Genomic DNA, 16,506 nt, shown 5'->3' with positions numbered 1-16,506 from the left:
TTCCCCTATGTGCCAAGAAAGACCCTCCCTTCATAACTCAGTCCCTCAAGTCGCTCACAGAAAGCTTTGCCCTCATTCCATTGTAGTGGGGTTTTGCAAGCAAGCATTCACTTTATGACTCCCTAGTCTACTCCCACTCACCTTCTTATAGCTCTTTCCCATTAATGCCCTCTCACCTCTTCCCAATATCCCATCCCACTATCCAGGGACCTGAACATTACTTCCATGTGAAGCAGTGATTCACCCATATTTTATCCAATCTTGTCCATTGCATTTGATGTTCACTGTGGTCCTCCCTCCAATGGAGAAGCCAAACACACATTGGGGAATGACTGCCATGAAGCCTGCTTTCAGTCCATGGGAGAGACATGATCCTTTGCATTGCCTGTTCAAAACTCAGGGCTCAACCTTGAGCTGAACAATTCCAGATGGAAGCATTTCCAGTTTATCTCCGAACTGGGCAGTTGCAATGTAAGAGCAGGAAACCATGGAAACGTTTATCACAGCACATAGGGGTATGGGGATGGGGTACTGCTGGTGATGCCCCGAGTCACTGGTTCCAGGTGAGGGGGTAGATGGGAAGGGGGAATGAAACGAGGAGCTAGAAAGTGATAGGTGGAAAAGGTAAAGAACAGAAAGAGAAGGAATCTGATAGGAGAGGTGAGTGGACCATGCAAGAGGAGGGACACAAGGTGAAGAGAAGAGAAGGGGTGAGATAGGTGCTAAAATGGGGAATGGAAAAAGAGAGAAGAGGAGGAAGAGAAATTTCTTGAAGTTGGAGAAATCGATGTCCATGCGATCAGGTTGGAGGCTACCTAGATGGAATATGAGGTGTTGCTTCTCCAAGCTGAGAGTAGCCTTATTGTAACAGTAGAGGAGGCCATGGACTGACATTTCGGAATGGAAGATTGTTTCCATGCTTGAGCCTAGAACCCGTGCCATGGTCTGTGCACTGGGGCTTGAACCCACAATTTTTGGCCCTGAGCCACAGCTGTTCTTTCTCTCCTATCATAGGGAAACAGAGTTTGTAAATAATATCAGCTGTTCATAGATAAATTCTATCATCAAGGACTCCCACCACTCAGGCCATGCTCTCTTCTCACTCCTGCCATTAGGAAGGAGATACAGGAGCCTTAGGTCCCACATCATCAGGTTCAGGAACAGTTTTTACCCTACAGCCATCAGGATCCTGAATCAGCATGGGTCACTTCACTCATCACGACACTGAATTGATTTCACAACCTACAGAATCACATTAAAGGGCTCTACAATTCATGTTCTCGGTATTTTTTTGTACAATTTGTCTTCTTTTGCACATTGGTTCATCGTCAGTCTTTTTTTATTTTTTTTTGTTAATTCTATTGCATTTCTTTATTTTCCTGTAAATGCTTGCAAGAAAATGAATCTGGATAATTTGATAATTTTGAACTTTGAACTATTTACTTGCATCAGCAGTTTCAGAAGCTATGACCATATACACCGTGCACTCTGTACAGCTATTACCCATCAATGCTCATAAGAATCATGCCATTTACTGTATATTTCCCTCTAACATTTGACCACCCAGAGCACAACCCCTCACACATACTTTGATAATAAATTTTACTTTGACTTTGAGTTTACTTTGCAAGTTAGATATGGAGGGATTGTTATTCATTCAAAAGAGGTAATATCCTTTTAAAATCTTCATCTAAGTAAGCTAGGTTTCTTTCAGTTGTAAGTAGTCGTAACCTTCTTGCACCCAGTGTCAGTAAGACCAAGGAATTAATTATGGATTTCAGGAAGGGGAAGTCAAGGAAACACACACCAGTCCTCATCGAGGGATCAGCAGTGGAAGGGGCCGTTAAGGACCCCATCACCGAGGACATGCTCTCTTCACATTGCTAACATCAATGAGGAGGTACAGGAACCAAAAGAAGCACACTCAACATTTTAAGAACATCTTCCCCACTGCCATTAGATTTCTGAATGGGCAATGAACCCATGAACGTTACCTCAGTACTTTTTGTCCTCTTTTCACTATCTGTTTTATTTATATATATATATAGTATAGTAATTTATAGTTTTTTATTATGTATCGCACTAATCTGTTGTCACCAAAACAACATATTCCAGTGATATTAAATCTGATTCTGATTCTGAACTCTGTGTTTTCCTGCAGACAGAGCTTTTACAGTGTGTATGTGGCCGTGGCTGCTCCCCAGAGAGCCCTCTGGGGTTAATAGTGTCTTTTTCTCCATAACTAATTTCTGAATGAACAAAGACTCAGGAGCCAGCAGTGGAATCCTTCCTGCCCTCTTTGTGATAACGTTGTAAATACATATCCTGCCCTTTGATCACCCACTAAATGTCCGTCAAATACTTTGATCCTCAGTCCTACAGAGCTGTAAAGCAGTGCCCCCACCCACTTTTTTGATGTGGGCAGGGTCTGTTTATGAGGAGTGTGTGTGAGATTGAGAAATGAACAGGCATTTGGGGCAGGCATCCACCACTTCCCACCAGGCACAAGTGGAAGAGAAAAAGATAATAGAAACCATTTTGAATGACTTTTGGCAGAAAGATGTTTTCAATCGATTGATCTTTTTGAAGTCTAGCAGTTCCAGCTGGTGGGTGTGCCATTTGCCACATGCTCCATACACTGATTTCCTGTTTCCGTCAAGTATGTGGCTGCAAAGGATTGGAAATGGAAAGGGCGGTCCATATCTTAAATGAAAGGCCGAGTGGGAATCTGAAACAGATTAACCTCCACTGGACTGTTCTGTGAATAGACTTTGGGATCCAGCTAAAGGCTTTGGATGACTCAAATATTCTTTGGATTAGAAATGGTGATGATATGAGCTGGGGCTTTTCTCTCTGGAGTGAAGGAGGATGAGAGGTGTCTTAATAGAAGTGTACAAGATGGTAAGAAGCATTGATAGAATGGATAGCCAGAGACTTTTTCCCGGGATGGAAGTGGCTAATACGAAGGGAGCATAATTTTAATATGATTGGAGGGATAAGGGGGGATGTCAGAGGTAGGTTTTTTACACAGGGAGCGGTGGGTGTGTGGAATGCCCTGCCAGGGTTGGTGGTAGAGGCAAATACATTAGGGTCATTTAAGAGACTCTTAGATAGGCACGTGGATGATAGAAAAGTGGAGGGCTATGTGGGAGAGAAGGCTTTGATTGATCTTGGAGTAGGTTAAGAGGTCAGCACAATATTGTGGGCTGAAGGGCCTATACTGTGCTGTACTGTTCGACATTCAGTGTTCAACGTTCATTGCAGGGGTGTGGCTAGTGTAGATGGAAGGGTGGATTCAGGAGTTGCAAAGGGAATGATTTCTTTGAGATTTTGAAAAGATGAGACAGAAGGATGGATTTTGTGGTGTTATCTTTGGAGTTGTTTGGTGAAAGACCTGAAACATTATTTTTGATCCTCTTTCCACAGTTATTTCTAGACCTGCTGAGTATTTCCCGCATTTTCTGTTTTTATTCATAATTTGAGGGTTTGTAGATTTTTATTTTTATTTTTAGGAAGTATCATAAAGTAATGGTAGTAGTATGATCACTCGAGTCGAGTAAGATTAGATTAGATTAGATTATGAGGACACGCAGTCCTCTTTTATTGTCATTTAGTAATGCATGCATTAAGAAATGATACAATATTCCTCCGGTCTGATATCACAGAAACACAGGACAGACCAAGACTGACAAACTAACAAAAACCACATAATTATAACATATAGTTACAACAGTGCAACAATACCATAACTTGATGAAGAACAGGCCATGGTACAATAAAAAAGTTCAAAGTCTCTCGAATGTCCCACATCTCACGCAGACAGAAGAAGGAAGAAAACTCTCCCTGCCATGCCCGACCACAGTCCGACTCTGAGTCGTCCGAAAACTTTGAGCCTCCGATCAGCCCTCCGACACTGAGTACGGAGCACCATCTCTATCCGAACACTTCGATCTCAGCCTCGGTCGCCAGCAGCAGGCAAAGCCGGGGCTTTTGGGGCCTTCCCTCCGGAGATTCTCGATCGCACAGTAACAGCGAACCAGCATTTCAGAAATTTCTCCAGATGTTCCTCTGTGCTTTCACGTCTGTCTCTTTCAAATCAGAATTGTCCATGGCCCCTATTTAACAGATACGACATCATTTCACCGGAGAGCTGCGGGCACTGCGTCGCGCTGCCATCTTCTCCTCCCACCTGCCATCTTCTCCTAAGGGGTTGAGCAGTCTACCTGTGTGTGACTTTGTTTAACTTGGGGAGACTGACGCACAGGCAGTCACCATATGGTCCTTGACAGATCAGGGTCAGAATCCAGTGGCATGGAATGCAAGACGAATGGGGACGATTCACTGCTGCAGTCTTCCTTTACATTCACTGTTGTGATGTGTCATCATCTTCTGACAACTCCACCACTGAAGTCTTGGTTGGATCGCTCTTTGTGTGCAACTGCCTCTCCCCCAACCTTACCAACATAATATACCAATATGTGTAATATGCCCTGTCCTGTTAAGGCAAGCATGTCATATGCCTTCTTCACCACCCTGTGTACCTGTGTTGTCACTTTCACATAGCTAGTTCTTTTCAAGTTTTTTCTGTTTATCAACCTGCTCATTTCAACCCCCCCCCACCCACTTCTCTCTTTTTTCATTCCCTATTTTTGCTGTTTGCTTACCCTTCTCCTTCCCTGTCCAACACCTCTCTCTAGTACTCCTCTTCCTTCAATTTTTCCCATGGTCCACTCTCCTCAGTTGTCAGATTTATTCCTCTTTAGCCCTTTACCTCTTCCATGCAGCTTCTTACTTCATTCCCCCTCCCCCACCCACCCTCTTCCCCCTCACCTGGTCCCACCCATCACCTGCCAGCTTGTACTCCTTCCCCTCCCCTCACTTTCTTATTCTAGCTTCTTGCCCCTTCCTTTCCAGTCCTGATGAAGGGACTTGGGTCAAAAAGTTGACTGTTCTATTCCCCTCCATAGATGCTCCCTGACCTGCTGAGTTCCTCCAGCATTTTGTGTGTTACTATTTACCGCATATGTCCTGCCTCCCAAATGCATGATCTTGCACTTAATGGGACTAAATTCTTATCAGTCAATGTTCTCCCCAAATTTCCATCTCGTCTATATCCTGCTGTGTCCTTAGACAACCCTCGTCACCATTCACAATATCAACAAATTTCACAACGCTCAGTGGCCACTTTATTAGGTACGTCCTCGATGCTGCCTGACCTGCTGAGTTCCTCCGCCATTTTGTATGTGTTTCTCTGGATAGCCAGCATCTGCAGAATCTCTTGTGTTTCTGATACTACTTTCAACTGTATTGACTGCATCAAGTGTATAAGGGGTCAGAAACATCTTGAAGGATCCCACCCACCTTGCTCATATCCCAGTCTCATCAGGAAGGAAACTACATAGCATCCACACCTGGACCACCAAACTCAAAAAACAGTTACTTTCCCCAAACAATAAAGCTGATCAACACCTCCACTCACTAACCCATTTTACCACACCCACAACCACCACTACTTTATCGTTTCCTGTCAGTCACCTTGTGTAGAGACACTCCTAGCATCACTTTATGGACATACAATCAATCTATGTATACAGTATAAGCTATCTTATGTATTTATATTTATTGTGTTTTTTCCTATTATTGTGTTCTTTATCTTATTGTGCATTTTTTTTTTGTGCTGCATTGAGTCCGGAGTAACAATTATTTCATTCTCCTTTACACTTGTGTAATGGAAATGACATTAAAAATTTTGAATCTTGAATCTTGAAGTGGAAATATTAATATTAATAATTGTTTTGGTTACAGTATTAAAAAGGGGTGCTGCGGTTGTGTAGCAGTTAGCATGCCACTGTTACAACTTGGGCCATTCTGGAGTTTGGAGTTTAATTCTGGCACCACTTGTACATTCTCGCCATGAACCACATGGGTTTCCTTCCAGTGCTCTGGTTTCCTCTCTCAGTCCAAAAACATATGGGATTAGTAGATAAATTGGGTATTGTAAATTGTCCTGTAATTAGGCTAGGATTAAATTGGGGGATTGCTGGGCAAGACAGCTCAAAGGTCCAGAAGAACCTGTTCTGCACGGTATTTCTAAATTAAATAAATAATTGATCTTCAAGTTATGCTGCTGGCTTTATCTCTAAACCAGTGTTGTTGGCTGGCTACAACATCCACTGCTGGCTTTATCTCTAAACCTGTTATCTCTGTTGGCTGGATACAACATCAGTTCCCTGTCACACTTTCTTTCTATGTGAGGCCAGAACATAATCCTCACTCTTTAGAGAACTCTGCTATAGTGGAAATCGTCCCAGTGAGAATAATCGGCTAATGGATTGAAAGTGTTAATTTCCTCAGCTATAAACACTTCAAATGTGAGGCTAATTTACCTCAGCCTTTGAGTGAGTTCAATAGTAAGTGCGTTAACCTAATTAAGGGGTGGGGAACAGGATTCAGTGACCAGTCAGTTAGTGAAGGCCAGAGACCCAGAACAAGTGTGTGGCTGGGATACCCTGCATTCCAGAAATGACTCCTTCCCCACCCCCAGCCTCAGTGAAAGGTACAATTAACTGGATTGCTCTTGTTCAAGACATTCCTAAGATTAATTATGTTCTGCTGTGTACTCTCAGTGATTTTTGAATAGAACCGAAAAAATCTAAGTGCCTAACTTCACATTTCCCTTGCTTTTTATTAAAAAAACCCGAGATTTAATTTACCACATGCATTGGAATGTCTATTTTTTAATTATTTAATTTAGAGATACAGCACGGTATCAGGCTATGCTGTCTTCTTGCAGCTGCCATCGGGAAGGTAGAGGAGTCTCTGGACTCACACCACTAGGTTCAGGAACAGTTATTACCCCTCAACCATCAGGCTCCTGAAGCAGAGGGGATAACTTCACTCAACTTCATTTGCCCCAACAGTGAAATGCTTCCACAATCTGTGGCATTTTCAAGGACTCTTCCTCTCATGTTCTCAATACCTGTTGTTTATTTATTTATTTATTATTATCTGCTTCTTTTTGTATTAGCACAGTTTGTTGCCTTTTGCACACTGGTTGATGCCCAAGTTGGTGCAGGACGTCTTTCATTGATTCTAATTATGGTTATTATTCTATTATAGATTTATTGAGTACACCTGCAAGAAAAAGAATCTCAGGGTTCCACGTGGTGATGATATGTACTTTGATAATAAATTTACTTTGAACTTTAAACGAGCCTGAGCCACCCAGTTAACACGTGTGACCAATTAACCTCTATGTCTTTAGAGTGTAGAAGGAAACTGGAGCACCCGGAGGAAACCCATATGGTCATGGGGAGAGCATACAAATTCCTTACAGACAGTGGCGTCAATTGAACCCAGGTCTCTGGTGCTGTTAAGCATTATGCTAACCACTAGACTATCATGTTGCCAATTTACTTGAGCATTGTGGGTAATAATAATATTACTTAAGATGCTCACTAAATAATATTGTTAGTATCTCTGTTCTCCAGTTTTCCTCAGATTTACTTCCAACCAACAATATTTCAAATCTCTCCTGAGAGCATTTTAAACATGGTCTTCAGTGTCTGTTTCACAGGCTGATCTTAGTTCTTAAAATGCGCACAGGGTTTAGGAAACAAGAGATTGACGTGTATTCAAGGGTAAAGTAGCATCGTCAAAGACCCCCACCAGCCAGGCATAGTAATACTGGGCAAGGAACAGAAGAAAGCTGTAGTAATAGGTGTGGCAGTCCCGAATGACAGTAACATCAGGAAGAAAGAATATGAGAAGCTGGAGAAATACCAGGGCTTGAAAGAGTAGATAGAAAGGATTTGGAAGGTTAAAGCCAGAGTAATCCTGGTGGTGATAGGAGCACTTGGAGCTGTGACAGCTGGACTGGGAGAGTCATTCCTACAACTCCCAGGAACAACATCTGAGATCTCAGTCCAGAAGAGCACACTTCTAGGAACAGCAAAGATACTGTGTCAAGCCCTCAAACTCCCAGACCTCTGGTAGAGGACCTGACGTTGAGGGAAAAATAACATACACCCATCCATAAGGGGTGAGCAAAATATATATTTTAAAATAAATAAATAATCAGGCAGAGGTAAAGGAGCCTCAGATCCTAAATAGTTATTACCCTGTATCCATCGGGCTTCTGAACCGGTGTAGATAACTTCACTCATCTCAAACGCTAAACTGATTCCACAATCTGTAAATTCAATTTCATGGAATCTACACCTCATGTTCTCAGTATTATTTATCTACTTATTTATTTTTTTTATTTGCACAGTTTGTCTTCTTTTGCACATTGGTTGTTTGTCAATATTCAGGCACGGTTTTTCATGAATTCCAATACTTTTCTTTATTTTCCTGTAAATGCCTGCAAAGAAAAAGAATCTTAAGATAGTACAGTATATGGTGACATACATATTTCATAAAAAATTTTGAATTTGCCTGAAGTAATTTATAAGACTGTTATTAAGAATTCTAGACTATATTAAATGTCACCAGTTGTGAAAAATTAAATTCAGATACTTAATAAAGTTTAAACGGTGAATAAAGCATCAGTAATGCTAGTGGATGTGAAAGTTCAGAACTAGAACGAGTAATACAATATACAGATATTTAATTTTCAAATTGGGCATGGAATGCAAAGTCAAGGTACTGTAGCTTTACTAATCCTCTGTGAACCCAAATTAGGCCTCAGCTAGAAGGAAATAGAGGTTGCTGGCAGTATTAAGCAGAACTGGAAGCGTTGTGGGCAGGGAAAGTCCAGGTTAGTGTTCCAGGACAGTGACTTCAACTAGAATGTTGTGGTCAGTTTGAAGCATTACCCTTGGTCAGGTTTACTAGGACCTAAGTGAGCATGTAGAAGAGACTTGATGGAATTGTACCAAAAATGAGGAGTTTCCTTCACGGTGATACACTAGAAAAAGGTCATTATCCTTGTAGGAAAAGATTGTGAGGAAGTTAATCAGAGCTTTCAAAAACAGATTTGGATTCAAATTTATCACACATACATGGAAACATACAATAAAATGTGTTGTTTACATTAACAACCAACACACCTAGGGATGTGCGGGGGACAGCCCGCAAATGTCGCCACATATTCTAGCACCAGCATAGCCTGCCCACCATGTTCAGCAGAACAACACAGAACAAAACAATAGCTCCCTCTTTCTCTCATGCACACATGGACAGTGTTCTAACTCCAGGACAGTCCTCCAGTCTCCTGACTTAGGTCATCAGGCTCCAACTTTCAGACTTCTGATCAACATTCAGACTTCAGTCTTCAGCTTCAACACCCGGAACAGCAGAGGACAGCACCCCAAACTCTAGGTGCGCTGACTGACTAGCCCTCGTGCCTCCTTATTTCTCCTCTCACATGGACAACAGATCTCGGGACACACCGACTAGGACAGCCTGACATCCACGGATGTCTTAGTCACCCACCCACGTTGCCAGCCTCCGAGTGCAGAGCGGAGGCCTGGAATCTGGATGGCCTCCATCATCTGCCTGTGTTGCTGGATTTCAAACGCAAGGCAGAGGATTGATCTCTAACTTCCTCATGGGTCTGTCTGTAAACCCTAACCGGACCCCTAACTCCCCTCTTCGTTCCCCAAAGCCATCCCAGCGAACCTGAACAACAACTATGTCTGAGCCATGATATCGATAGAGGCCTTAGCTCAGTGCTATCTTGAGCTTTTCAAAGAGTGAATGAGGAGAAAGACCATCTCCAACAGTTTGTGTGTGTTGCTGGGGAAAATTCAGCTCCAGCTGAAACATCTTGCTCATCAGGCCATGGGCAGCTATGGTACTGTTGTGTTTTTCCTGTGATATCCTCCATTCTTAAAGTCCCTCAGTCCTCTAAAAACAGACCAGGTTGTCTTTTGACCTACTTCATGCTATTTTCTTTAACAATGCTCCCTAATAGTGGATACCAAATATCTGTTGATATTGTGTGTAGTAGTACTATTTTTTGCTCTTATTTGTAAATGATGCTATCTCGTGCTTGAGCCTTTTTCCTTTGAACAATTGGCTGGGTCAGTTTTATCATTATACTTCTTTCAAGGTACCTTCTGATGATTTATAGAACCATAGAACACTACAGCACAGAAAACAGGCCATTCAGCCCTTCTAGTCTGCGCCAAAACATTATTCCGCTGGTGCCATTGACCTGCATCTAGTCCATAACCCTCCAGACCTCTCCCATCTTTGTACCTATCCAATTTATTCTTAAAACCCAGAATGAATGCTAGGCTCACTCAACTGCTACTCCTCAAGCGTTCAGTTGTCTTTTTAATGATATATGCTCTCTTAATAATTTCTAATCCTTGGGCTTTACTCCAAGTCATTTATTGTTATTACCCTTCAACCATCAGACTCCTGAACTGGCGTGGCTAACTTCACTCATCTCAGCTCTGAAATGATTCAAGCAACCTACGGACTCACAATTCAAGGACCCTACAATTCATAGTCTCAGTATTATTTATTTAGTTTACATTTTTATTTGCTCCATTTGTCTCCTTTTGCACATTAGATATTTGTCAGTCTTTATTTAGTTCATAATTACTTAGACCATTTCTTTATTTTCCTGAAAAAGCCTTCAAGAAAATGAATCTCAAGGTAGTATATCGTGACATACACATATCTACGTTGATGATGAATTTACTGTGACTTTGTTTTTGACTATTGTAATTTGATCAAGTGCATGTACAGTATGCACAGCTGCAATGAAAAACTTACTTGCAGGCATTCAGCATCATGTAAAGATTAAAGGCAAGCTTTATTTCTCACATGTATAGCGAAGCATACAGTGAATGCGTCATTTGCATCGATGTCCAACACAGACCGAGGATGTGCTGGGGACAGCCCAAAAGTGTCACTGTGCTTCCAATGCCAACATAGCATGCCCACAACTTACTAACCTGTACGTCTTTGGAATGCGGGAGAAAACCGGAACATCCAGAGCAAATCCGCACAGTCGTGGAGAGAATGTACAAATTCTTTACAGACAGCAGTAATTGAACCCGGGTCTCTGACACCACAACTATTATGCTGGTTCAGGAACGATTATCACCCTACAACCATCAATCAGGCTCCTGAATTTAGAGTAGATAACTTCACTCACTTCAACTCTGAACTGATTCCATAACCTAAGGACTCACTTTCAAGGACTCTACAACTGGTGTTCTCAATAATATCTATTTATTTATTTTTTTTAGTATTTGCATAGTTGTCTTCTTTTGCACATTGGTTGCTTTTTTGTGTGGAGTTTTTCATTGATTCTGTTCTATTTCTGTGTTCTACTATGAATGCCTGCAAGACGATAAATCTCAAGATAGTACGTATATGGTGACATATACCTTCTTTGATAATAAATTTACTGTGAACTTTTTAAACTTTGATTAAGTAATTTTAAAACTTACAAAATGATTGATGAAATATGGGTTTTGTAAATAAGTATAGGAATGATGGTGTGTACTGAATACAGGTCTGTGGATTGTGGGCAGAGGTTTGTGAGTGGCCTGCTATCTCTATATTGCAAAGGAAAACACTTTAACAATTTTCCTTTCTTTCAGATTGTCAACTGTAATCAACGCGGATCAGATTCTCGTGCTTCGGGATGGAGAGATCGTAGAGAGGGGAAGGTATGCATCCCATTGTCAGGAACTTTCCAATAGATTTTATCACCTACATTTGTCCTATATATTAATGATCTGGATGCTGGGGTGGTAAATTGGATTAGTAAGTATGCAGATGATACTAAGATAGGTGGAATTGTGGATAATGAAGTAGGCTTTCAAAGCTTGCAGAGAGATCTAGACCAGTTAGAAGAGTGGGCTGAAAGATGGCAGATGGAGTTTAATGCTGATAAATGTGAGGTGCTACATTTTGGTAGGACTAATCAAAATAGGACATACATGGTAAATGGTAGGCCATTGAAGAATGCAGTAGAACAAAGGGATCTAGGAATAATGGTGCATAGTTCCCTGAAGGTGGAATCTCATGTGGATAGGGTGGTGAAGAAAGCTTTTGGTATGCTGGCCTTTATTAATCAGAGCATTGAGTATAGGAATTGGGATGTAATGTTGAAATTGTACAAGGCATTGGTAAGGCCAAATTTGGAGTATTGTGTACAGTTCTGGTCACTGAATTATAGGAAAGATGTCAACAAAATTGAGAGAGTACAGAGAAGATTTACTAGAATGTTACCTGGGTTTCATCTCCTAAATTACAGAGAAAGATTGAACAAGTTGGGTCTTTATTCTTTGGAGCGTAGAAGGTTGAGGGGGGACTTGATAGAGGTATTTAAAATTATGAGGGGGATAGATAGAGTTGACGTGAACAGGCTTTTTCCATTGAGAGTGGGGGAGGTTCAAACAAGAGGACATGAGTTGAGAGTTAAAAGGCAAAAGTTTAGGGGTAACATGAGGGGGAACTTCTTTACTCAGAGAGTGGTAGCTGTGTGGAACAAGCTGCCAGCAGAAGTGGTTGAGGCAGGTTTGATGTTGTCATTTAAAGTTAAATTGGATAGATATATGGACAGGAAAGGAATGGAGGGTTATGGGCTGAGTGCAGGTTGGTGGGACTAGGTGGGAGTAAGAGTTCGGCACGGACTAGAAGGGCTGAGATGGCCTGTTTCAGTGCTGTAATTGTTATATGGTTACGTTTAATCTTTAAAATAAAATATCTTCCAAAGGATTTATAAACAGTAACTACACACTACTACTACTACTACGTCGACTCAGGCCTAGGGGGCCGGCGTCGGGCACGATGACAGACTCTCCACTTCTGCCTCTCCCTCATCAGTGTGTTCAGTGCATCTACATTAGCCGCACTGCTGTCTTCTAGGAGCGTGTTGACCATAGTCTTGGGAGGGTGCCCAGAGTTCATCCTCCCGTGCTTGGGCTCCCATATGATGACTAGGCTGGTAGGTAGCTCAGGGTGGCGTAGACAGTGCCCCGTTAGTTGCAGTCTTCTCGCCTCGATTTTAGTGGTAAGCATCGGTAGGTTGCTATAGAGCTGGACGCTCGTCATGTGCTGTTGCCAACGAACGTCAAGAACCATCCAGAGCATTTGTATATAGCAACCATCTAGAGACTTTCGCATGGTCTTGGTGAGTGTCCACGTCTCACGTCCGTACATGAGAATGGACTCTATGACTGCTATGAAAATCCTCTTTTTAAGCCCTCTGGTTAGGTTCGACTTCCAGATTTCCTTCATGTTGTTCATAGCCCTCCACGCCAGCGCCTTCTGTATAAAGGCATAACTACACAAAACTGTTGAAATTATCTCAGACATTGGTGAGGCCTAATTTGGAATATTGTGTGCAGTTCTGCTCACCGACTTACAGGAAGATAACAATGAGATTGAAAGCTTACAGGGAAAATTTACAAATATGTTGCTAGGGCTTGAGAACCTAAGTTATAAGGAAAAGTTGAATAGGTTAGGAATTTATTCCCCAGAGTGCAAGAGAATGAGGGGAGGTTTGATAGAGGTATACAAAATTATGAGGGGAGTAGGTGTGGTAAATGCAAGCAGGCTTTTTCCACTGAGGTTGGGTGAGACTAAAACAAGAGGTCATGGGTTAAGGGTGAAAGGTGAAATAATTAAGGGGAACCTGAAGCGGAACTTCTTCCAGTCAGAGGGGATGAGAGTGTGGAATATGTTGCCAGTGGAAGTGGTGGCTGTGGGTTTAATTGAAACATTTAAGAGAAGCTTTGCTAGATACATGGCTGGGAAGGATATGGAGGGCTATATTCTAGGTGCAGTTTGATGGGATTAGGCAGATTAGATGTGCCAAAGGGCCTATTTCTGTGCTTGTAGTGTTCTATGACTGTACACAGACCTGGTGAGATCGATACATCAGTCTAGGGCCTGTGCCAATAATGTATAGAGTCATAGATTAATACAACACAGAAATTCAGACAGCTTTTTCTCCTAGGGAAAGGGTTATCAAAAACTAGAAGGCATAGGTTTAAGATGAGAGGGGTGAGATTTAAAGGTACCTGAGGGGTAACTTCTTCACACAAAGGATGATGTGTATATGGAGCGAGATGCTAAAGAGTGATTCAGGCAGAAAGACCTAGATAGAGTACACTTGGAGAGGATATTTCCTGTAGTGGAAGAGTCTCAGATCAGAACGGACAGCCTCAGGATCCTTTGAAACATCCCTTTAGTATAGAGATGAGGAGGAATTTCTTTAGCCAGAGAGTGGTGACAACTATGGGTATATTTAAGGCAGTGGTTGATAGATTCTTGATAAGTAAGAGGGTCAAAGATTATGGGGAGAAGGCAGGAGAATAGGGTTGAAAGGGGTAATATATCAACCATGCTAGAATGGCGAAGCAGACTCGATGGACCGAATGGCCTAATTTTGCTCCTATGTATTATGCTCTTCTGGTATAATAATATTTATAAGATATTTGGACAAGCATAGGGATAGGAATATGGGCCAAATGCTGGTAAATGTAGAACTACTGTAGCTTCTTGTAATCATAAAAACCTCCATCAGATTTCCCCTCAACTCCTCGATCATCAGGATCCTGAAACAAAGGGGATAACCTCACTCAACTTTGCTCACACCATCATTGAACTGTTCCCACAACCTAAGGACTCACTTTCAAGGACTGTTTCTCTCATGTTCTCGATACTTACTGCTCTTTTATTTAGTATTATTATTTTGTTTTTTATTTATTTATTTTTGTATTTGCACAGTTTGTTGTCTTTTGCACATTGGTTGTTTGTCCATCTTTTTGTGTGCTGTCTTTCATTGTTTTTTATTTTATTTTAGAGATATCATGTGGAATCGGCCCTTCAAGCTGCACCACCCAGCAATCTCTGACAAACCCCAATTTAACCCCAGCCTAATCATGGGACAATTTATAATGACCAATTAACCTACTAACTGGTTTGTCTTTGGACTGTGGGTGGAAACCAGAGCACCCAGAGACAACCCATGCATTCCATGGGAAGAATTTTCAGACTTCTTACCAGAGGACAATGGGATTGAACTCCAAACTCTAACGCTCCGAGCTCTAATAGTGTCGCGCTAACTACTACGCTACCAAGGCACCCATGTACTGTGTTTCTTTGTAAATACTGTGAATGGCCGCAAGAAAATTTGGCAAAAGAATAAATCAAGGAAGGTAGTGCACCCGTGGCTGACAAGAGAAATTAGGGATAGTATCAATTCCAAAGAAGCAGCATACAAATTAGCCAGAGAAAGTGGCTCACCTGAGGACTGGGAGAAATTCAGAGTTCAGCAGAGGAGGGCAAAGGGCTTAATTAGGAAGGGGAAAAAAGATTATGAGAGAAAACTGGCAGGGAACATAAAAACTGACTGTAAAAGCTCTTATAGGTATGTAAAAAGGAAAAGACTGGTAAAGACAAATGTAGGTCCCCTACAGACAGAAACAGGTGAATTGATTATGGGGAGCAAGGACATGGCAGACCAATTGAGTAATTACTTTGATTCTGTCTTCACTAAGGAGGACATAAATAATCTTCCAGAAATAGTAGGGGACAGAGGGTCCAGTGAGATGGAGGAACTGAGCGAAATACTTGTTAGTAGGGAAGTGGTGTTAGGTAAATTGAAGGGATTGAAGGCAGATAAATCCCCAGGGCCAGATGGTCTGCATCCTAGAGTGCTTAAGGAAGTAGCCCAAGAAATAGTGGATGCATTAGTGATAATTCTTCAAAACTCATTAGATTCTGGACTAGTTCCTGAGGATTGGAGGGTGGCTAATGTAACCCCACTTTTTAAAAAAGGAGGGAGAGAGAAACCGGGGAATTATAGACCGGTTAGCCTAATGTCGGTGGTGGGGAAACTGCTGGAGTCAGTTATCAAAGATGTGATAGCAGCACATTTGGAAAGCGGTGAAATCATCGGACAAAGTCAGCATGGATTTGTGAAGGGAAAATCATGTCTGACGAATCTCATTGAATTTTTTGAGGATGTAACTAGTAGAGTGGATAGGGGAGAACCAGTGGATGTGGTATATTTGGATTTTCAAAAGGCTTTTGACAAGGTCCCACACAGGAGATTAGTGTGCAACCTTAAAGCACATGGTATTGGGGGTAAGGTATTGATGTGGGTGGAGAGTTGGTTAGCAGACAGGAAGCAAAGAGTGGGAATAAACGGGGCCTTTTCAGAATGGCAGGCGGTGACTAGTGGGGTACCGCAAGGCTCAGTGCTGGGAGCCCAGTTGTTTACAATATACATTAATGACTTGGATGAGGGAATTAAATGCAGCATCTCCAAGTTTGCGGATGACACGAAGCTGGGTGGCAGTGTTAGCTGTGAGGAGGATGCTAAGAGGATGCAGAGTGACTTGGATAGGTTGGGTGAGTGGGCAAATTCATGGCAGATGCAATTTAATGTGGATAAATGTGAAGTTATCCACTTTGGTAGCAAAAATAGGAAAACAGATTATTATCTGAATGGTGGCCGATTAGGAAAAGGGGAGGTGCAATGAGACCTGGGCGTCATTATACACCAGTCATTGAAAGTGGGCATGC

General features: G+C 41.9%; 1 protein-coding gene across 4 annotated transcripts in view; it reads left to right on the top strand.

Moving 5' to 3' along the window:
- LOC140199279 (ATP-binding cassette sub-family B member 6-like) overlaps positions 1–16,506 on the top strand; it is a 265,085-nt gene that overhangs the window by 231,964 nt on the left and 16,615 nt on the right. For all 4 annotated transcript variants that reach the window (XM_072261069.1, XM_072261072.1, XM_072261067.1 and 1 more), the window contains one exon: positions 11,565–11,633. In XM_072261069.1, coding sequence (XP_072117170.1) covers positions 11,565–11,633 — 69 coding nt within the window. The remainder of the gene's footprint in view (positions 1–11,564; positions 11,634–16,506) is intronic.

This window comes from Mobula birostris, chromosome 6 (genome assembly GCF_030028105.1).
Source record: "Mobula birostris isolate sMobBir1 chromosome 6, sMobBir1.hap1, whole genome shotgun sequence".
Lineage (NCBI taxonomy): Eukaryota > Metazoa > Chordata > Chondrichthyes > Myliobatiformes > Myliobatidae > Mobula > Mobula birostris.
The sequence above is the reverse complement of the archived record's forward strand: the minus strand, read 5'-3'. Positions and strand labels throughout refer to the sequence as shown.